This window comes from Pelophylax lessonae (genome assembly GCF_965119305.1).
Source record: "Pelophylax lessonae genome assembly, chromosome: 2".
In the NCBI taxonomy this organism is placed as follows: domain Eukaryota; kingdom Metazoa; phylum Chordata; class Amphibia; order Anura; family Ranidae; genus Pelophylax; species Pelophylax lessonae.
In genome coordinates, this window is record NC_138769.1 from 9625205 (window position 1) to 9649587 (window position 24383).

General features: G+C 44.2%; 1 protein-coding gene across 1 annotated transcript in view; it reads left to right on the forward strand.

Moving 5' to 3' along the window:
* Positions 1-4263: 4263 nt before the first annotated feature.
* LOC309547909 (CD276 antigen homolog) overlaps positions 4264-24383 on the forward strand; it is a gene marked incomplete at its 5' end in the record, with an annotated part of 89359 nt that continues 69239 nt past the window's right edge. The window contains 2 exons of the mRNA XM_082247909.1: positions 4264-4340; positions 4512-4555. Of these exons, the coding sequence (XP_082104035.1) occupies positions 4264-4340; positions 4512-4555 (121 nt within the window). The remainder of the gene's footprint in view (positions 4341-4511; positions 4556-24383) is intronic.

The window sequence follows — 24383 nt, forward strand, 5'->3', positions numbered from 1 at the left end:
ATGACAATCCTTCCTCCTTGTGACACCCAGGGAATGTGAAAAGAGGGGACACTAATGTGAGAAGCAGCTTACCAGAAAGCCATGGCTACTCAACTGAATGAGACAGCCTCGCCAGATAAAGCATAAATCTCAGGAACTCCAAGTAATCATAGGTAGCGCCGAGAGATGGTAAATCCCTTAAGGTAGCTCCATAATAAATCAGATGGGAGTATGGAAAAGAATTGTACAGAAGACCATAGCGTAATCCCGTAAAATAATAATGGTATATTTATTAAAAGAACTACTCACGTATAAGATGTACAAACAGGCACATAGAAAATGGTGGCTGGGGATTCAATCGCGGCGTCCCGCATGTATCCAGTCAGCATGAGCAATAATAGCCGGCTCGTAGAAGGGGCGTGTGGACGTTGCATCTGGAGTCGCCAACGTTTCGTCATCAAAAGACGTTGTCTGGGCGTGACTACCAGACGCAAAACACACGCCATATAATCCCCCTGGGCTACATGAGTGACATAGATCTCGGCCAATAGCAGGGAGGACGGAAGCGGAAGCAGACAAACCCACGTCACACAGACCGTGAGGTGATTGATGGATGACCCGGCCAATCACACCTCTGCAAAGGCGGAGAACTATATGTCATATCATTACAAGAAGGGTGAACGGCGTATAAGAATGCCAATCACCTTGAAAACAAAGGCAGAACTTAATGTGCCATGTTCTCATATAAATAATACAAATCATAAATGCACATACATTCGATTGGACTAAGTTCAATAGAATCATGACAATCTAAAAAAAATAGATCTACAGTAAATCCAGTATTTTAAAACATTATATATTAAAACCACGTAAATTAGAGTAATGTATGGGTTTTGTGTGGCACAATACCTATGTGTGTAAAGACTAACGCCATCTTGTGGACAAATAGTATTAAAGCCAGTGATTAGTGATAAATAATATTACATCAAGGATAACAAGAAATAATATCTAAATATAGGCAGTCAAAACAGGAGATAAAAAGCAGGAGGGAATTAACCCTCCAAACCCTTATCCAAGAAAAACGTGAAAAAGGACTAAATCCAAAAATGATGTATGAATACCTAATGTGACTAGATGGCCCATGTAATACCACAAAGAAGATAATATATAAACATATACATTGACGCCATCATTCATACAAACATATTTGATCATAATGGATAATGAATATTGAAAATAGGATCAATAGAACAATGAAGTTCTACTGAAAAAAATAAGTGAATATTATGAAAGTGAAAAAAATATATATGATAAAAATAATCAAAAAAAATATTGTATTATTTAAAAAAATTCCAACACTGCAAAAACACTGAAAAAGTGCAAGTGACAAATAAAGACAATATGATGGCAGACATGATAAACTAAAAAATCACACAAGGTAATATACCACACATACCCATACCACGTGGAGGATTCATAAAAATTATACATACCAATAAAATACAAAAAAACAGGCATAAAATGATTGAAATTGTAAAATCAACTATTATTAATAAAATAATTAACCTCCCATTCTATGTTTAACCCATGCGGAACATAGGTCTTGAGGGAATATATCCAGCGTGTTTCCATTCGTGAAATTTCACGCCTAACATTGGATCCTCTCCAATGGGGTGAAAATTTATCAATGGCTTAGAACAGTGTGTTTTTTGGATTTTTGTGGTTACACTGGTCATAACGTGCAGACACGCTGTGTCCAGGGAAACCCTTCCTGATATTTCCTACGTGTTCTCACAACCTAATTTGCATCTTCCTGGTGGTGCACCCCACGTATTGTTTACCACACAAACATTGTAGTAGGTAAACTACGTTGGTAGATGAACAGGTGATGAAGGAATTAATGCTATTTTCACGGCCAGTGCTTGAAGATACAAATTTGTCGATTTTTCTTCCCTTGAAGGAATTAAGCGAACAAATCTTGCATCTATGACAAGGATAATATCCCTTAAACTCACCAAAAAAAGTTGGTTGAACTGGTCTTTCAATCACATTCTGAGCAATCATGTGTCTCAGTGAGGGCACTCCTCTAAAGATGACTTTAGGATGATCGGATAAAATAGGACCCAAAATGCGGTCGTTTTTTTAATGACCGACCAGTGTTTCTTGATGATGTTTTTTATCAAAAAATGTTGGGTCGAGAAAGAGGTGACAAACGAGTTTTTAAAATTTTGATTGTCATTCCTCTTAAGGCTGGGGACAAGTAGGGAAGACCTATCTGTTGCTATTGTATCTTTGATGATAGTGTCCAATTGGGCAGCATCATAACCCCTATCAAGAAATTTTGATTTAAGGGCACCAGCCTGTTGGACAAAGTCATCAAGCCGGGTACAATTATGTCGCAGGCATAAAAATTGTCCCTTTGGTATAGCCTTAAGCCACGATTGATGGCGACAGCTATTATTTGGAATAAAACTAGTCCTATCAGTTTTTATGAAGAAAGTGGTGGTGACGATTCTATCATTATCTACCACCAAATTCAAATCTAAAAATGTAATATGTGTCGTGCTACTGGTATAGTTCAATTTGATACCTCTATCATTGATATTAAGCCCAGAGATGAAGGACTCTAAAGATGAGGAGTCGCCATCCCATAGGAGGAGGATGTCATCGATATACCGCCGTCACAAAATCAATTGCGGCGGAGGCTCAAAATCAATGACATCCTCCTCCCATTTGGCCATGAACAGGTTCGCTAGACTGGGGGCAAATTTTGCTCCATCGCGACTCCCCGATTCTGCAAGTAATACTTATTAATTGTGGGTCATGGCGAACCTAATGACATCCACAATAAATTCCTTCTGTTCACAGGGGAAAGGGCTCCATTGTTCCACTTCATGATTTTGTCCCACTTGTTGTTGATTCTTCACAAAAAATTACAGTTTTATATCTTTATGTTTGAAGCCTGAAATGTGGCAAAAGGTCGAAAAGTTCAAGGGGGCCGAATACTTTCGCAAGGCACTGTATATATGTATACAGCCCTCAGAAATTCCACTCACCTGCTCGCATCTTGCGAGTGGATTGATGAGCAGGGCGAGTAACAGGGCTGTACTGTAACAGGGCTGTACTGTAACAGGGCTGTACTGTAGGGGGAATATGCAGCTCCTCCGTTCAGCCTGCCCCTCCTGTCACAAGGCTGTGTGTGTGTGCTTCATAGCCCAGTGAGCAGCTCCCCCCCTCCAGGAATGGGAAAGGCTGCATCTGCTCTGCTTTCTCCCGCCCCCCTCTCTCTCTCTCCCTGTGCCCACCCACACACTCAGTGCAGCCCCTGCCTGTGTGAAGGAGATGTGTGGGCAGGAAAGTTTCATTAGCAGCCAGCAGCTACATGGTGAACATCTCTGACTGAGTGAGTAAGATGAGCACTTTGACCGGACTAACTCCACCCTACCCTGTCATGCCCCCCTGTGTCATCACCCCCCTCTGCCCCTGTCATCTTCCCCTCTCTGTCCCTGTCATCTTCCCCCCTCTGTCCCTGTTACCTCACCCCTCTTTTCCTGTCCTCTCCCCCCTCTGCCCCTGTCATCACCCCCCTCTGCCCCGTCATCATCCCCCTCTGCCCCTGTCATCTTCCCCCCTCTGTCCCTGTCACCTCCCCCCTCTGTCCCTGTCACCTCCCCCCTCTGTCCCTGTCACCCCCCCTCCACCTCCCTCGCTCTGTCCCTGTCACCCCCCTGTGTCCCTGTCACCACCCCCCTCTGTCCCTGTCACCCCCTCTGTCCCTGTCATCTTCCCCCCTCTGTCCCTGTCACCTCCCCCCCTCTGTCCCTGTCACTCCCCCACCTCCCCCCCTCTGTCCCTGTCACCCCTCCCCTCTGTCCCTTTCACCACCCCCTCTGTCCCTGTCACCCCCCCTCTCTGTACCTTTCATCCCCCCTGTCCCTGTCACCTCCTGTCTCTCCCTGTCATCCCCCTCTGTCCCTGTCTTCTTCCCCCCTCTGTCCCTGTCCTCTCCCCCCTCTGTCCCTGTCACCCCCCTCTGTTCCTGTCATCTTCCCCTCCGTCCCTGTCACCCCCTCTCACTCTCCCTGTCACCCCCTCTCTTTCTCTCTGTGTCACCCATTCCTTCCTTGCGTATCTCAGGTCAAATGTCCCTAAAGTACATCTAAAGACAACACTTTTTTTTTTTGTTTTGGATGGAGTGGAAAGGGATTAGACCCCCTGTCAGCCTTTAATTTCTGACTGTGTCCCTGTTAGGGCAAATAACCCTCTCTATTTGTCCTGAGGACCATGATCACTCACTATTACCATTGTCCCCAACAACACCCAACCAATGTAAATAACTCGTATACAGAAAAAGATCTACAGTAAATATCACGTCAGACAGACAGAAGACAACATTTATTCTAGAGCTCAACTGGTTAAATAAAAGAGAAACTGAAAAGGAGGAAATGTGATGAAAGCCTATGACTGTTTTCTTAGGAAGTAAGCATCCCAACTCTTCCGTATATCTAAATAACTCTTTATGTTTCATCTAGGAAGAGAAGTCAGACCACCAACTGCTATGAGACTTCTATTTCAGGTGAGGTTCTGAAGATTTTTTTTTTTATGAACTTCTGTTAATGCTTGTTGGTTATTTCCTTCTGGAATACTGAATGCAAATGAAACCACATAAACAAGGAGGAGATGTGAAGATGTAGAGGTGCTCCAGGAAGGGTTGGACATAGTGATGGACGAACATCGGCCAGGGCGGTTCGCGATTGTTATCCGCAAACTTTCTCAAATGTTCGCGAACCGCAAGTTCACGGCGGGCCCCATTGACTTTAATGGCAGGCGAACTTTAAAAACCTTTAGGTCATATTTGCAGCCACAAAATACTTACTAGCTTTGCACAAATAGTTCCACCACATGGACAATGTCATAACAGAAGTATTGCTATTGGAAAAGTTGCCATAAAAAATGTATTTTTATTTTTTCCAGCAAAAAAAGTTTTTTTTTTCTTTCTAAATCAGCCAGAACTGACAGCATCTGGTAAATACATTTTCTAATACATATAGGGTCCATTCACACATCTGTAAAATGGGTCCGCATCCATTCCACAATTTGGCGGAACCTTTACAGATCCATTGATTTTCAATTCCAGTCTGAAAAATTAGGCATTCACAGGATAAAGAAGTAAGTAAGCCAGTATAGGCCCCAAAAATTAGCCCACATGGGTTTACCTGACAGCTAAGAACGTAGTATTCTGTGGCTGAAGGTACATTAGGCATTCACAGGATACAGAAGTAAGTGTCGGCCATTCCAGGCCCCAAAATTAGCCCAACCAAGTCTGGTGCGTCCTTTGACGTAATCGAACGAACCTTCTGAAACTTCACACTTTGGCTCCGGCTTACTGCTCCTGCCCTACAAACAATAAACAAACACAAGGGCGCACTAGCCATGTTCATTATCCTTTAAGCAGGTTTATTAAAATATGAATTAAAAAATACTCACAAATTAGTTCTTGATAAAAAAAAAGCACATCAGACAAAGTATAAAATCCTCAGCATCGAGATCGGGATTGGATCGCCCCCCGAAGCTGTACAGGCTTACGCGTTTCGAGGCAGCACCTCTTCTTCAGAGCCTCTGTAGAAGAGGCGCTGCCTCGAAACGCGTAAGCCTGTACAGCTTCGGGGGGATGATCCAATCCCAATCTCAATGCTGAGGATTTTATACTTTGTCTGATGTGCTTTTTTATCTAGAACTCGTTTGTGAGTATTTTTTAATTCATATTTTAATAAACCTGCTTAAAGGATAATGCACTAGGCCGGTGCGCCCTTATGTTTGTTTATCGTTTATAGTGTTCCCAGACCATCCCTGGTCTAGTGAGGGGCTGCAAGGCTGAAGCATTACAAGGTTGCCGTGTCCTTTGTTCTCATCTACAAGTCTATAGCCGAGCTGGATAGAGGATTGCACCACTCAGAGCGCAGGGAATAGGTGATTTGCACCGACAGTTAATCTACTTTGCTTGCTCCTGCCCTACCCCTGCGTAAGGGCCTGCCTCTTCCTCTGCCTGCCATTTTTTTAATTACCCTGTGACAAAAGTCGCTAGTGAAGCGCAGTATATGTGGAAGATGGTATATAACACCCCGCTTCAATCTGTGGTATTGGGGGGCCACAGGTTTATCACACCAGTTCTACAAATAATTGGCCAGTAAGTTTGGCACTGTGTGTAGCAGAGTTAATGCAGCAAAAGAGGCAATATTTTTGCAGGACACAAATACACTGTTATAAAAGTATACTGTTAGATAACACCCCACTTTTAATCTGTGGTATTGCGGGGCCACTGGTCTATCACACCAGTTATAATACTTTTTTAAAAAAGAAAAAATGCAAGGGCGCCAGGTCAAAAGGAGTAAATGAAAGATGATAACTTTATTATAGCAACTTACATGGGGAATTGCAGTCATCAGCCTGTGTAGTAGCTAGGAAGGATCCTCACTGTGAAGACAGATGGTGCATGCTCATCTACAGACCTCCGGCGGTGATCTAATCCTGTGTGAAGGGCTGTGCAGGCACTGGGCTGATGCTGGGTGTAACGGGGACTCCCTGGATGGGCAGCCTCACTGTAGCCCGTGACCGGAAATGACGCAGTGGCGCACTGCCGGTTCCTCCACGGAATCCGGCAGGGGCCAAAACAGCAAAAGGCAAAGCAAGTAGTGGAAGGTGGGACGCTCATCACACCAGTCACAATGCTGCACAGTGCACAATACAAATCCACTATAATATGCTTTCTATATTAGAAAGTATATTATAAGTGTATTACACCCCTATATAGTGCACTGTTTACCAAAGAGTAGTACACCTATACCAAATACCAGCCCTTGAAAGGACTTTTATGGACCTTAACAGAGCGATCTGTGTCACTGACAATCTGTCCCTGCTCCCCACAGCAAACCTCTCCCTACACTGACAAAATGCAGAATGTAAAATGGCAGCCAGGTCAGGTCCATTTATAAGGTAGGGGGTATGTTCATGTGCTGAAATGTCTCAATTGGCTGTCCTGTTCCACCTGATGGATGTGTCATGGGTCAAAGTTCTCCCCAATGTAAACTAATATGGCCACCGCGAACATCGCCATATGTTCGCAAGATCTGCGAACTGCGAATGAGCAAAGTTTGCCGTGAACCGACCGCCGGGCGAACCGCAAGGCCATCTCTAGTTGGACATAATTTGAGATGATTGGAGTTTATTCACAGGAGGAGTTTTCATCCCCTGAGGAGCAAAATCTAACACTCCCTACACACATTAGATGGCGTTTGGTCATCTTGGACAAGCTGTACACCCAATGATCTTCCACTCTACAGATGTACATTTACACCAGGTGAACATGTATCTACGGTTCCTATGGAGGTAGGAGAGGAGGGCAATGGATTTGACCTACCTCAATGCAGCTAGTAGGGCACCAGGGACAGCTGAAGAAAGGTAAGGGGCAACTAAAGCCTGACCATAAGTGGCAGACTTTCTGTGTCTCCCGCTGGTGGTGTAGTCTTGCCTAAGAACATAAGAACCAAAGAAAGTTCAGTTTGCATTAGGGGACCCCTCAAGGGGAGTTGGTTTTGTTTGACAGACTCCTCAGGTGGAATAAACTTCAGGTTCGCCCCACTATAGATGGTTCATATGCAATAAGGGCAATTCACCAAATCATCCAACAGATGAAGAGTTGAAGACAGGCTAGAGGTCGAGGTGGGTAGCAGATGTTGTTGGTTAACACAAACAGGTAATGTCGTAACCAAGAAAATCAGTCAGCGGAGTGGCAGGAATCTGGAGCAGGGTATTGGGCACAGGATCCAGGAACAAGGTGCAGGATACAGAGGAAACAATAGGGCTCAGGAACGCTAGAAACCTGTTTCCTGGGTCTAAGGTGCCCAAGGCTCTGGCATTTAGGTGCCAGTGGAAGGTACAGGCACACAGTCCATCCCCACTGCATAAAGCCCCGTACACACGAGTCGAAATTCGGCCGGGAATTTTCGTCCGACGAACGATCTGCCCATTTTCGGTTCGTTAGTATGGTGCTTCCTTCCGACAACCGACTCCAACTTTTCGGCCGAAAAAATCCTGGTGTGCAGGCTATTAAATTTGTGTCCTCCGTCAAAACACGTCCGATTTTCGCGCTGTCAGTACAGATTTCGATGGGGAAAAATCTTATGAGCAAGACTGGGCATGCTCAGAGATGAAAGAACGCATATAAAGCAATCTAACACATGACATCACTTCTGAAGTAGAATTCTGTCGTGCGGGAAAATTTGTGTGCAGTCTAGAGCACATTCCAACCAACAAACACCACTCTGGACAAAAGACGGACGACCGGTCGGTGAAAATTCGTTGCGTGTGTATGAGGCTTAACAGTGGGAAGAAGTGAGCAGCCTTGATGGCCATGCACCTACAGGAGATTTTATCTGCCCGTGGTCTTGTCCTGTCTTTGTCTATAGGCAAGTTCCTGATCCAACAATCATCATTATAAACTTTGAGCAGCACTCAAGTCTTTATTCTGGTTTATCCCAATGACACTGTACTGTGTAAAAATAGAAGATACTGTATGTGTTTTGTTGGCTAATCTTTATCAAATATTTGGTATCAATATAATGACTATTGTATCATTTATATGTTGTAGGTTGCAATGGTATCGTACATACATTTTGTGCATGCTCAGTTCTCAGGTAAGTGGCTATGTGTATGGACACATACAGTACAATATACTGTTTATAATATATATATGCTGTTTTATGCACATACATACTGTGTTTAATGTTACTGGGTGTTTCTATTATGGATCAGAGATGTAGCTTGGAGCTTGTGGGCCCCAATACAAATTTTGACCCGTGGCCCCCACTACCACCCACTGCTTCCATCGCATGTCAAGATGCTCCCATAATGCCTGGCCTGGGCACTCTGGCTTCCAGATTCATGTACAAGCCCACTGCTTTCAGCCGGCTGCCCAGAGTGTGGCCTGCCTGCCCCCACCTTGTGTGCACGTGCATGATTGTGCAGGGCTGAACAGGGCAGGGAAGGGCTGTACTGGGCCAGGCAAGGGGGCTGAGCAGAGAGTACACTGCTGAGGAAAAAATCTTGCCCCATCACCCTTTGTAGGTGAAACTGGAAACTCAGAGGGCCTGGGCCAGCTGAGCAGGGGCCCATCCAGGCCCGGGCCCTCTGAGTTTACTGAATTACTGTACCTACGCATGGTGATGCAGCAACACATTGTAAAAGCTAATGTGACAGGGACGCTGCACGGACCCCTGGAGCATGGACGGGGCGGAGGTCACCATTGCAACCTCTCAAGCTCCATCCATGTTGTGAATTCCAATGTGACGACATAGAACACAGAGGACACAATGCAGAGTATGGGTTGTAATAGGAACAGAATATTTTTGTGTTAGGATAAATTATCAATATGTATGGATAAAGGGGTGAGTATGGAAACCCATTACCCTAAATATTAGTAATAATTCCAGGGATTGTTAATCCAGGGAATATCCCATCTCCTTTTTGGGGATCAGGAAGGAATTAATTTCCTGTCCATTGGAGCAAATTGGATCAACTAACTGGACTAACTAGCATACCTCCCAACTTTTTGAGATGGGAACGAGGGACACCTATTAGCAAAAGGGACACACCCCTGCCACGCCCCTTTAACCACTTAAGCCCCGGAGGATTTGGCTGCTCAAAGACCAGGGCCTATTTTGCGATTCGGCACTGCGTGACTTTAACGGACAATTGCGTGGTCGTGCGATGCTGTACCCAAATGAAATCAATGTCCTTTTTTTTTCCCACAAATAGAGCTTTCTTTTGGTGGTATTTGATCACCTGCGCAATTTTTACTTTTTGCGCTATAAACAAAAAAAGAGCGACAATTTTGAAAAAATAACAATATTTTTCACATTTTTTTATATGAAATTCCCAAAAAAAATGTAAAAATCAAAATTTTTTAACATTTTAGGCCAATTTGTTTTTTGCTTCATATTTTTGGTAAAAAAAATCACAGGATTTGAAAACAACTTTTTTGACTAATGCACGCACCGCCCCCAACACAACATCACAGCCAGTACAGCACAGTGGGGAGTGTCGGGGCGCACAGTGCGCCTCCTCCTGCCTCCTCCCCTCGCTAGCATCCGCCCCGGAGCCGCGGCAAAGGTTCAAAAGAGCCGCATGCGGCTCCGGAGCCGCGGGTTGCCGACCTATGGACTAGGGATCCATAGGCGAATCATTAGTGAATACGCCCCCCAGTATATAAGATAGCCCCCGCCAAATTCCTAGCATTGTTATACAAGGACATGGAAGAGAGTGGAATGCTGCTCTGTGACTTCTGTTACAAAGTGTTATTTAGCAATTATTAGTGTGAGGAAAGGGATATCTAGTGTAGTTAGGGTGCTATTTTCCACTATAGTTAGCTTTAATTATTCAGTTTCTGTAGGGAAAGTGTTAAGTGTAAGGGGACCGTAGTGTAGTGTAGGGTTAACTGACTGTGACTGCTATGGAAAGGTGACAAAACCCTTCCATATCAGGGTGACCGCTATAGAGAAAAGATAGTTTCTCTTGTTGCCAGAAAGGATGGTATATGTGGGCCAGGAAGCACATTGTATGCGGGCCAGAAAGGATGTTGTCTGGTGGCCAGAAAGGGTGTATGGTGGCCAAGAAGGACATTGTTTGGTGGCTAGGAAAGACATTGTCTGTTGGCCAGAAAGGGTGTATGGTGGCCAGGAAGGCTGTTGTCTAGTGGCCAGGAAGAACATTGTTTGGTGGCCAGGAAGTACATTGTATGCGGGTCAGGAAGGATGTTGTCTGTGGCCAGAAAGGTGGTATGATGGCCCAGAAGAACATTGGTGGACAGGAAGGACATTGTCTGGTGGCCAGGAAGGTTAATAATCTGTGGCCAGGAAGGACATTGTCCGGTGGTCAGGAAGGATATTGTCCTGTTGCCAGGAGTTTCCCTCCAAGATGTATAATTCTTCAGAAGTAACATTGCAGTGACATCACTTCCTCCTCAATAATGTAGAATAGGAGTGTTTTCTGTCTCTATTGTGGGTTAGAATCGCAAAAGCGGAGGAGGATCAGGAGATAAAAGAACTCACTTTACCAGCATCTACCTACAATAAATTCCACTTAGGGTAGAGTGACTTTCTTACGAAAAGATCAAGGTTTTCAAGACAACAATATGCCCTTTTTGGATTGTGTGATGGAACAACATCGTCTGATTTCCACCAACAACCGCAACACGAATTGGGGGCCATATGAACCTCACACCACCTGAATGAGAGCATGGAAACCAAGTATAAGGACAATGACAGCAAACACCTTAGAGGAGCTGTGAAAAAAAGGTGCAGCAAGAGCACCGGACAGAAAGGAGAAGCAGAACAACTAGAATACCATAGTCACCCGATGTGCCTGGAGTGCTGGTTTTACTACTACCAGAAATCTTAAGGACAGGGTGACCCAAAATCATCTCCCACATGCCAAGCACAAATGCACTTTTATGTCCTGAAGTGTGTTTATTAAAGGGGATGCAAATCCTAACAATGGTCTTCTCTTCTTTTCTCCCGTTTGGTCTGTTAAATATTCCATCAAAAGTGTTTTATTACGTATGCTCCAATAGTACAAAAAAATACCTGTTGGTCGTGCCAGAATCCCAGTGAGCTAATAAATTCCTAGGCTCTCTTCATGTGCTGCACTCCTATCCTATTAGCTATATTGTTTCCTGCTATCTCTACATAACTCCTTCCTCTATGTTATTAAGAAGGGCAGGGGGTGTTCCGTAGTCCTGTCCTGTTTCTGTTCTCCCAATACAGTATACACTACAGTATGATTAGCAAGTGTTGTCACCCTAGGAAAGATCAGCAGGTAAAAATAAAGGTGAAAAATCCCTTTAAAAAAAAAAAGAAAAACAATGGAGTCATCGTGTCAAAGGATTTGTGAGATGGAACCTAGCCTTCCTGTCTGTGTCAATAGATGCAGAGAGAGTGGCTCGGGAGCAAGCCCCAACAAGTGCCCCTTCCATAGAAAGCTGCTTTCTTTCCGGGAAATTGCTGAAGAGGAGGAGCCAGGAGCGCCAGCAGGGGTTCCCAGAAGAGCAGGATTAATGCTGTTCTGTGTGAGACCATTGCACGGAGCGTAGTAGGTTTAACATGTTTATTATTTTGTTAAAAAAAAAAAAAAAATCAAAGCTTTACAATCAATTAAATGTACAGATTGTTACCTATAGCTTGACTAGGGTCTGAGCAAATTTAGTGATCTTTTCTGTTTTATTGTTGTATGTATCTCTGCATGGGAGACATTACCATGTATTTCCCTAATGTAAGTCGATGAGGGACTTTTTCTAAAATAATAATAAACCTAAGAAAACTTTTTGTAAGAAGGTCACTCTACCATAAATGGAATTTTTTGTAGGTAGATGCTGGTAAAGTGAGTTCTTTTATCTCCTTATCCTCCTCCACTTCTGCGATTCTAACTCACAATAGAGACAGAAACCACTCCTACTCTACATTACAGAGGAGGAATTGATGTCACTGCAATGTTACTTCTGAAGAAGTACACGTCTTGGGGGAAATTCCTGGCAACAGGACAATATCCTGTAGCACCCTACAGGTAGGTGCTAGGTAAATGTATAGTGGGCCTTGTCTGCTTAACAGCAGAGCTGTGATTTGTTAGTTAGGGTGTCAGGGCTTCCATATGTGCCTACTGAGTGGAGAAGTATCCCCACTGGCTCCTGTGAGAGGCTTCTCATAGGGAAGTGTGGGAAGCCCAATCAGGGGACACATCCCAGCTTGTAACTACCCCAGAAGGCAGATTAAGCTGCAAAGGATTCTGGGAGTTGGTATAAGTTTGGGGGAAGTGCGTGACAGGTTGTCTTTGGTGGGAGCAGAGTCTCAGGAAGGAGAGTGCGGCTGTCTCTCCTCCTCTCTGAGGAAGCGGATGTCTTGGGGTGTCGCCTGAGAGTCCAGAGAGTGCTGAGCTGAGCTGAGGGGATCTGGTGAGCCGAGAACCTGCGGAGAGAGAGAAGGGTCCAGTCCCAGGAAAGCCTACACAGGTCATGAGTACTGCGGATTGCCCCTGGGGGTCTGCCTAGTGTCAGAGGGGACCACTCCGGGAGAGGTTCTGGGATCCAGTGTTTTACTAGCGGTAAAGGATGTACCTGGGTTGAGGACCCTGAAGTTGTAAAGGGGGTACATAGTCAGTGGACCCTGAAGAGTTCGAGGTCAAAGGGGGCACCTGCAGTTTGGGCCCTGAATTGTGCAGAGTGTATCAGTACAGTGACAGTTACACAGAGTTCTACAACCAGGGCCGGTGCTAGACTGTTTTACGCCCTAGGCAAGATCAGCTACTTGCGCCCCCCCAAAAAAAATAAAAATAAAAAGGGAAGGGGTTAAAAACTGCTCTATGTCATATCCAGTGACCCTGATCTGATGGTTCCTCCATGTAATGCTGTCATACCCAGTGATCCCAATGTTCCTCTATGTCACATCAGGGGTCCCTGATGTTCCTCCATGTCATAACCGGAGACCCTGATGTTTTTCCATGTCACACGTGGGGACCCTGATGTTCCTCCATGTCACACCTGGGGACCCTGATGTTCCTCCATGTCACACCTGGGGATCTCAATCCCCCATGGCACACCCAGGGTTTCCAATTCCTCATGGCACACCTGGTGACCCCAAACCCCTGTTACACTTGTGACCCCTCTCCCCCATGTCACACCTGTTGACTCAGATTCCCCATGGCATACCTGGTGACCGCAATTCTCTTTCACACCAGGGATACTCCATGTCACACCCTGGGACCCTAATTCCCTTTTCTGGGGACACTTACTGGGCAGTATGAAGAGAGTGGCCTGCACTCTGCCCTCCTTCACCATGATCCTGCGTATTCCTTCTCCTAGGACGCTCCTCTCCTGGACCACAGTGCTCACCGCAGCTCCAACCGGCTCCGGGTGGACGGAGAAGCAGCAGTCAGAGAGCTCCGCAACTTCTTCATCACCAGAATCCTCAGACCATTCCGTTGCCTCGTCGCTTCTGCTCCAGTAAAGGTGCCGCCCTCCAGTGTCGAGCTCCGGCTCAGGTTCAGCTCTCCTCCACTCCCTGCTTAATACCGACCCAGGGAAATGAACGGCTGCCCACCAGCTCAGATTAGAGAGTCACTTCCCGCCCAGGGATTAGGCTGCTCAGCTCCAGACGAAGAGGATCATTATGCAGCTAGCACTCCGGTGGGCTCCTTTCCTGCCCCTTGGGGCTCCCCCAACAATGGTGGAAAGCCAGGGCCTGGTAGTTCTGCCACCGCCCCAGACACTTGGCATCTTCCTCTGTCCCTACTTCCTGCCCCACTGCCGCCCCTTTCCTCAGCTCACAAGGATCATTCATGATGGAGCGTGAGTGCTGACTCGTGGCTGCGCCCCTAGGTGGCAATGCGCCCTAGGCGGCTGCCTAGTTTGCCTAGTGGAAGCACCGGCCCTGTCTACAACATACTACCTCAAGCTGTACCAAGCGGGGGAAATTATTTGGTGGCTTACACAGCACAGCAGTGTCAGGAGTTCTACAGTTCTCAGTCTTGGATCTACAGGACTATAAGTCGGGGATTCAACACTTTCTCTGTGTTACAGAGTATTCTCAGTCAGTGAGCGTTGGCTGACGCTGGCTAGCGTCAAGGAAGCGCCAAAGGCATTTTTCCAGGATCAAGTCCCAATTGTAATTAGTTTAAGCCGAAAGGAGTATCCCACTCATTCCCTTCTCCCATCTCCGTAATTTCCAATAAAAACCACAAACAAAGATGCCGGAGTTGTCACTGTCTCAATTGTCACACCTGGGGACTCAGCTCACATGGGCTGGAGAGGATTCCGGCACTAATGGCAGACCCACATCAGGCCATAGACCTGGAAACCTTGCTACAATCCTTCCTGCCCACCAGACAATGTCCTTCCTGGCCTCAGATTATAAACCCTCCTGGCCACCAGACAGTGTCCTTTCTGGCCACCAGACAGTGTCCTTTCTGGCCACCAATGTTCTTTCTGGCCACCATACCACCTTTCCGGCCACAGACAACATCCTTCCTGACCCGCATACAATGTACAGTACATCCTTGCCACCGGATAATGTTCTTCCTGGCCACCAGACAGTGTCCTTTCTGGCCACCAATGTCCTTCCTGGCCACCATACACTCTTTCTGGCCACCAGACAACATCCTTCCTGGCCCACATACACCATCCTTTCTGGCCATGAATATATTTTTTCTGGACACAGTATAGTATACTTTCTGATCACCAAACAGTATCCTTCTTGGTCACAGAACAAATTATTTCCTGACCACTGCATAATATCTTTCCTGGTATCAAGACAATATCCTTCCTGGCCACTGGACAATATCCTTCCTGGCCACAGGAAAATATCCTTCCTGGCCATAGGACAATATACTTCCTGGCCACAGAACAAACTCCTTTCTGGCCACCAGGTAATGTCCTTCATGGCCCCAACACAATATCCTTCCTGGCCACCAGACAATATTCTTCCTGACCTCTGCATAATTTCCTTCCTGGCCAGTGGATAATATCCTTCCTTGCTACAGGTTAATATCCTTCTTGGTCACAAGACAATATCCTTCTTGGCCACAAGACAATATACTTCTTGGTCACAAGACAATATCCTTCCTGGCCACAAGACAATATCCTTCCTGGCCACAGGACAATATCCTTCCTGGCCACAGGACAATATCCTTCCTGGCCACAGTACAATATACTTCCTGGCCACAGAACAAACTCCTTCCTGGCCACCAGGTAATGTCCTTCATGGCCCCAACACAATATCCTTCCTGGCCACCAGACAATATTCTTCCTGACCTCTGCATAATTTCCTTCCTGGCCAGTGGATAATATCCTTCCTTGCTACAGGTTAATATCCTTCTTGGTCACAAGACAATATCCTTCTTGGCCACAAGACAATATACTTCTTGGTCACAAGACAATATCCTTCCTGGCCACAAGACAATATCCTTCCTGGCCACAGGACAATATCCTTCCTGGCCACAGGACAATATCCTTCCTGGCCACAGTACAATATACTTCCTGGCCACAGAACAAACTCCTTCCTGGCCACTAGGTAATGTCCTTCATGGCCACAACACAATATCCTTCCTGGCCACCAGACAATATTCTTCCTGACCTCTGCATAATTTCTGTCCTGGCCACTGGATAATATCCTTCTTTGCTACAGGTTAATAATCTTCTTGGCCACAAGACAATATCCTTCCTGGCCACTGGATAATATCCTTCCTGGCCACTGGATAATATCCTTCCTGGCCACTGGATAATATCCTTCCTGGCCACTGGACAAAATTCTTCCTGGCCTCTGTAAAATTTCCTTCCTGGCCACTGGATAATATCCTTCCTGGCCACAGGACAATATCCTTCCTTGCCACTGGATAATATTCTTCTTGAACAATATTCTTCCTGGCCACAGGACAATATCCTTCCTGGCCACTGGATAATATTCTTCTTGGACAATATTCCTCCTGGCCACAGAACGAAATTCTTCCTGGTCACTGGGTAATGTCCTTAATGGCCACAACACAATATCCTTCCTGGCCACCAGCAATATTCTTCCTGACCTCTGCATAATATCTGTAGCTCTACTCCCGCAGGAGCCCCTTTGATAATTATGCCATTATGATTATTATGATTAATCCACAGCCAATTACAGGGTATTTTCACTCAGCCAAGTGCACACACTCTTCCACTCGTTGTCTCCAATGACTAGTCTAGGGAAGGTGTTTTGTGTTTTTTTTGGAGAAATTGGATAAGAGGAGGGATTTAGTAGGATACACCAAATTAACTATTCACAAGCAAAGACAACTTCTTTTTTTTAATTCTTATATTTTTTAGTTTTTCTTCAATAGACAAAAAAATCACATACAAAAGCAGTAACAAACATTCAATATTTCCTTTTACCTCCCCTCCCCCACTTGGGATTACATTACCCAAGCAGACATTTTACATATTCACTAACTCCGGTGTCATGTCAGGAGTTTCCAAAGGTGCTTTTCATATTTTTTCAAATATTTTTATACCTCCCCTTCTTATATAGACCCATTTTTCTCTAATTAATTATTATTATCCTTCCTCAGCCAATCGGTTATATGTGGTGGTCCGGATTTTATTCACTTCCCTGTATCGGCTTTTCTAGCTTGATACAAGCATCTTAAAACTGCTGTTCGCTTGGCCCCATTGCCCACTCTTTGCTCTATGTACCCCAATACACATAGTACCGGATCTGGTCGTAAATTTGTCCAAATACTGAATTTATTCTATCCAACACCTCTTCCCAGTACCTATGTAACTTGGGGCACCTCCATAGCACATGAATCAGATCTCCAACTGCGGCTTTACATCTGGGGCAGGATGCATCCGATCATCCCCCAAACAAAAAAAAAAAAAAAAATTGGCGTATAATATACTCTATGATGTATGTAAAACTGTGTGAGCTTTTGGGCTGCTGAGAGGGATAGTGTATCTATTGAGGTTACTATGCCATCCCATTGTACATCTGTTAAAGCGGAGTTCCAGGCTCAAAAACAAGTTTGGCCCATCCGCTTGCTGCGAATGCCCTGAAAAACAAATGGATGCTCCCGATTTTTTTTTCTTTACTTACCTTGTTTTTGAAGAAAGTATACTTACCTTCCTTCTACTTCCTCTCTCTGCCGTCTCTTCCTGTTTGCGATGACTCTTGGGAGCTGAACGTCATCGCTCCCAGGAGTCAATGCGCCTGCACCGGCCCTGTTCCGGTGCGGGCGCATCATTCCTTGCTAAACAGCTTCTGGGCATGGCCAGAAGCTGTGCTATTGATAAGTGATATTGATAGGGAGTAGTGATGAGCTTCGTGTTCAAATCGAACCTAAGTTCGACTCGAACACTGCCTGTTTGTCCATTCGCCGAATGGCGAATAAATGGGCTTCTTTGCGGGAACTTCAAGTCCCTGCATCCATAATTAATTTAATAGGTTTTATTTAATATCCATAATTAATATCAATCATTAGGGATGATCAAACGGTTCGGGTCGACAATCGGTTCGGCCCGAACATTGGGTGTTCGAGGTTCGGCCGAATTTAGAACTTTTTGCCCAAAAAATTCGGAATTCGGCAACCAGAACCGACCAAAATGCAATGCTTCAGGAAATGGGCTTTAAAAGCCTGTGATTGGACCAGAAACATTAGCAAAAGCCAATTGAGGGGGCAGGAGAATGCTAGGAATGTGATTGGAGTAACTAGGGGGTCCCTAGACCAATCATTAGTGAATACGCCCCCCAGTATATAAGATAGCCCCGCCAAATTCCTAGCATTCTTATACGGGACATGGAAGAGAATGGAATGCTGTTCTGTTACTTCTGTTACAAAGTGTTACAAAGTGTCATTTAGCATTTATTAGTGTGAGGAAAGGGATATCTAGTGTAGTTAGAGTGCTTTTTTACACTATAGTTAGCTTTAATTTATTCAGTTTCTGTAGGGAAAGTGTTAAGTGTAAGGGGACCGTAGTGTAGTGTAGGGTTAACTGACAGTGACTGCTATGGCAGGGTGACAAAACCCTTCCATAGCAAGGTGACCGCTATAGAGAAAAGCTAGTTTCTCTCAAGTCACTTTCGCTTCTATAATATGGCTTCGCCGCCACCAGCATTCTTTTTGGCTGCAGGCGTTGCTAGTGATTTTTTGAGCACATGTTTGGAGTCAGACATGACATCTGAACATGTGTATAGGGGGTATATATACACAACCATGTCTGTATATATACACCTAGACATATATAGGTGTGAAAGGAGCAGAAAAAACTACTTGCGCTAATGAAATAATTAACACCAATATAGTTACGCTCCTATCACACCTATATATGGCTAGGTGTGTATATACATATAAGTATGTGTGTATATACACCACTATACACAAGTTCAGATGTTTTGCCTGCCTCCAAAGAACCCAAAAAAATGCCCAAAAAAACACTAGCGTCAAAAAAAAAAAACGCCCAGGTGTGTTGTTGCAGGCATTTTTTGGGGGTTTTTGGAGGCAGGCAAAACATCTGAACTTGTGTATACGGGTATATATACCACTATACACAAGTTCAGATGTTTTGCCTGCCTCTAAAGAACCCAAAAAAATGCCCAAAAAAAAGCCTGCTACTAAACTGGCAAGGTGTGAAAAGCGAGAAGCAAACAACCTGTTCTATAAGTGCACTAATACAAACAATCCTTTTTTTTTTTTTTTTTATGGTTCTGGACATGCTACAGAGCTGAAACTTCACAGGTACACCTTTTAGACCCCCAGACACAAAATCACGCAAAAAAAAGTTCTTAAAAATTGTCATTTTTGATAGATTTTTGATAGAGAGCCAATTATTGAAAAAATAAAAAAAAATAAAAAAAATAAAAAAATGTTGCCTGCCTCCAAAGAACCCAAAAAAATGCCCAAAAAAACGCTAGCGCAAAAAAAAAAAAAAAAACGCCCAGGTGTGTTATTGCAGGCATTTTTTGGGGGTTTTTGGAGGCAGGCAAAACATCTGAACTTGTGTACAGTACCACTTTTTTATTTTTTTTATTTTTTGTTATTTTTTCAATAATTGGCTCTCTATCAAAAATCTATCAAAAATGACAATTTTTAAGAACTTTTTTTGTGTGATTTTGTGTCTGGGGGGTCTAAAAGGTGTACCTGTGAAGTTTCAGCTCTGTAGCATATCCAGAACCAGAAAAAAAAAAGATTGTTTGTATTAGTGCAATTATAGATCTGGAATATGGCTTCTCGCTTTTCACACCTTGCCGGTTTAATAGCAGGCATTTTTTTGGGTTCTTTGGAGTCAGGAAAAACATCTGAACTTGTGTATAGTGGTACTGTACACAAGTTCAGATGTTTTGCCTGCCTCCAAAGAACCAAAAAAAATGCCCAAAAAAACGCTAGCGCCCAAAAAAAAAACGCCCAGGTGTGTTGTTGCAGGCATTTTTTTTTTTTTTTTTTTTTAATTCTTTCAATAATTGGCTTTTTTATCAAAAATGACAATTTTTAAGAACTTTTTTGTGTGATTAATAATCCCTGGGGCATGACCCAGAACCCTAGGCACTTTTTAGGGGCATTTGTTGGGTTTTAAGGCTTTAAAATGGTGTTTTTTGATTACCGAAGTTCGGGTCCATTGATTTCAATGGGGTTCTGAAATCCGGGCCGAACTTTCAGGTAGTTAGGATGTTCTGGCCGAACCGAACTTTTCAAAAGCTTGATCATCCCTATTAATCATCCGCTGGCCAGGGAATGGAACCCACAGCCTCTCATTTGCAAGCCTGTTATTCTAGCACCTACACCACCCAGCCAGCTGATTAAACTAAGACTCTCTCTGCCTAACTAACTTCTATCTGAGTTTGACAACACTTTTATAGGGCTCTGACATCACCAGTGCTCCATAATCCACTGCTCAGGTGCGGTGAATAAATGACTGATGTCATGTCAGAAGGGGCGGAGACAATTAATAGGTTTTAATTAAAATCCATAATTAATATTGATCACCCGCTGGCAAGGGTATTCGAACCCCCAGCCTCTCATTTGCTAGCTGTTATTCAACCAGCTACTCCACCGAGCCAACTGATTAACTTAAGAATCTCTCTGCCTAACTAACTTCTATCTGAGTTTGACAGCTCTTTTATATGGCTCTGACGTCACCAGCACCCCATAATCCATTACTCAGGTGCAGTAATTAAATTACTGATGTCAGTAATTTGTGCACTGCACCTGAGCAGTGCATTATGGGGCGCTGGTGACATCAGAGCCCTATAAAGGAGCTGTCAAACTCAGATAGAAGTTAGTTAGGCAGAGAGACTCTTAGGTTAATCAGCTGGCTCGGTGCCCTGGTCAGCGGGTGATTAATAGTCACTTACATTTAAGTCTTTAAAATGAGGACTTGTGATTGTTTGTGCTCGTATGTTCGCTAGAACATTTCCCCTGTTCAAGATGTTCTGGTGCGAACCGGAGTAGTAGGGAGTGATATTGATAGGGAAATCATTTATGTTTTAAACGTGACACTGTTTCTTTAGTTAAATGTGTCTCCTGCAGATAAAGTACTGATACTCTTAAAAAGGGCAATTTTTTTAACAGGTCACCCATTCCCCTCACATTCCATGAACAAACCATCACCTCCATGCACATCCTATTTCTAAAGAAGAAAAAATATTTTTTTATATGTGTAATTTGTGAATCCTCATATATATATATATATATAGGGGCCCCTCCTAAACACATTTTTAACCACTTCAATACAGGGCGCTTTCACCCCCTTCCTGCCCAGGCCAATTTTTAGATTTCAGCGCTGTCACACTTTGAATGACAATTGCACGATCATGCTAAACTGTACCCATATAAAATTTTTATCATTTTTTTCCACACAAATAGAGCTTTCTTTTGGTGGTATTTATTTACCGCTGGGTTTTTTATTTCTTAAAAAAAAAAAAAGACAGAAAATTCTGAAAAAAAAAAAGTTTTTCTTATTTTCTGTGAGTACATTTTGAAAATAAATATTTTTTCTCCTTCACTGATGTGCGCTGATGAGGCAGCACTTAAGGATGATCAAACTTTTGAAAAGTTCGGTTCGGCCAGAACATCCGAACTTCCTGAAAGTTCGGCCCGGATTTCAGAACCCCATTGAAATCAATGGGACCCGAACTTCGGTAATCAAAAAACACAATTTTTAAGCCCTAAAACCCAATAAATGCCCCTAAAAAGTGCCTAGGGTTCTGGGTCATGCCCCATTAACTATTAATCACACAAAAAAAAAGTTCTTAAAAATTGTCATTTTTGATAAAAAAAGCCAATTATTTAAAAAATTAAAAAAAAAAAAAAGAGAGAGAGATTTTTTGATTTTGACTTTGGATTTAGTATCTGGGGGGTCTAAAAGGTGTGCATGTGAAGTTTCAGCTCTGTAGCATGTCCAGAACCAGAAAAAAAAGATAATTTTTCAGTACAACAGGGATGTGGGACCCTCCTTTTACACCTATATGATCTTTTTTGTCTGGTTCTGGACATGCTACAGAGCTGAAACAGGTACACCTTTTAGACCCCCCAGACACAAAATCACACAAAAAAAGTTCTTAAAAATTGTCATTTTTGATTAAAAAAAGCCAATTATTGAAGAAAAAAAAAGAGATTTTTGGATTTTTACTTTGGATTTCGTATCTGTGGGGTCTAAAAAGTGTACATGTGAAGTTTCAGTTCTGTAGCATGTCCAGAACCATAAAAAAAGATTGTTTGTATTAGAACACTTTCAGCACAGGATGTTGGCTTCTCCTCGGTTTTCACACCTTGCCGGTTTAATAGCAGGCATTTTTTTGGGTTCTTTGCAGTCAGGAAAAACATCTGAACTTGTGTAAAGTGGTACTGTGCACAAGTTCAGATGTTTTGCCTGCCTCCAAAAACCCCCAAAAAATGCCAGCAAAAACACACCTGGGCATTTTTTTTTTGACGCTAGCGTTTTTTTTGGCATTTTTTTAGGTTCTTTTGAGGCAGGCAAAACTGAATCTGAACAATCTGAACTTGTGTATAGTGGTATATATACACACATACTTATATGTGTATAGACACCTAGCTATATATAGGTGTGATAGTAGCAGAAATATATCTGTGTAAATGATTTAAATAGCGCAAGCATATATTTCTGCTACTATCACACCTATATATGTCTAGGGGTATATATACAGACATATATGTGTATATATACCCCCTATACACATGTTCAGATGTCATGTCTGACATCAAACATGTCCTCAAAAAAGCACTGGCAGTGGCAACCGCTGCAGCATTAAAAATGCTCGGCTGGTGAGAAGCCATATTCCAGTTCCGAAGCAACTCAGAGAAATGATCATTTCTCTATAGCGGTCACCCTGCTATGGAAGGGTTTTGTCACCCTTCCATAGCAGTCACTGTCAGTTAACCCTACACTACACTACGGTCCCCTTACACTTAACACTTTCCCTGCAGAAACTACATTTTTGAAGCTAACTAAAGTGTAAAAGGAGCACTCTAACTACACTAGATATCCCTTTCCTCACACTAAAAATAGCTAAATGACACTTTGTAACACATTAGAACAGAACAGCATTCCACTCTCTTCCATGTCCCGTACAAGAATGCTAGGAATTTGGCGGGGGCGATCTTATATACTGGGGGGCGTATTCACTAATGATTGGCCTATGGACCCCCTAGTCACTCCAATCACATTCCTAGCATTCTCCTGCCCCTCAATTGGCTTTTACTGATGGTTCTGGTCCAAGCACGGGCTTTTAAAGCCCATTTCCTGTCCCATTGCATTTTGGTCGGTTCTGGTTGCCGAACCTCGAACACCCAATGTTCGGGCCGAACCGATGGTTGACCCGAACCGTTCGATCATCCCTACTGATGGGCACTGATGAGGTGGCACTTATGGGCACTGATGGGGTGGCACTTATGGGCACTGAGGTGGCACTGATGAGGAGGTGCTAATACGCCGCACTGATGGGCACTGATAGTCGGCACTGATTAGCACTGATGGGCAGCACTGGTTGGCACTGATGGGCACTGATAGGCGGCACTGGTGGATGGCACTGATGGGGACTGATGAGTGGCACTGATGGGCACTGATGGATGGCACTGATGGCACTTATGGGCAGCACTGATGAGCACTGAGGGGTGGCACTGATGGGCACCAAACAGGTGGCACTGATGGACTCTGATGGGCAGCACAGATTGGTAGGCACTGACTGGCAACACTATGGGCACTGATGGTGGGCACTGTGGGCACTGATAGTGGGCACTGTGGGCACTGATGATGGGCACTGATGGGCATTGGTTGGGGGGACTTTTGGGCACTGTTTTTCTTTACTTTACAGTAATCAGGGCACTGATGATCAGTGCCTTGATTACCTGTCCTAGGCTCCCCTTTGAGGAGGAGCTGCTGATCGGCTCTCCTCACCACACACTGACAGTGTGAGGCAAGGAGAGCCGATAAAGGGCACTTCCTCATTTACATGTGACTGGCTGTGATTGGACACAACCGATCACATGGGTAAAGAGCCACGTTATTGGCTCTTTACCAAGATTGGGGTCACGCCATGTCCTAGCAACACGGCGCGGCCATGATCGCCTCACTGCACGCTCCGTGGGTGCGCGAGAGAGGCTGTTCTGGGGCGCCGTCATATGACGTCGTCGCTGAATAAGAGCCGCACCGCTCCGCCGTCATTTGGGCGGAGCGGAATTAGATTGTATAAAAGCCCTTGATTTTATTGCACATTTGCCCAGGATCAGATGTGGGATTCCTCCGATGTGTCCTCCGTGTTGAAATCGTTCCCGATAACACCATTAAAACACCAAAGGTGTTCAAAGGTCCTTTGAAGACGATGTGT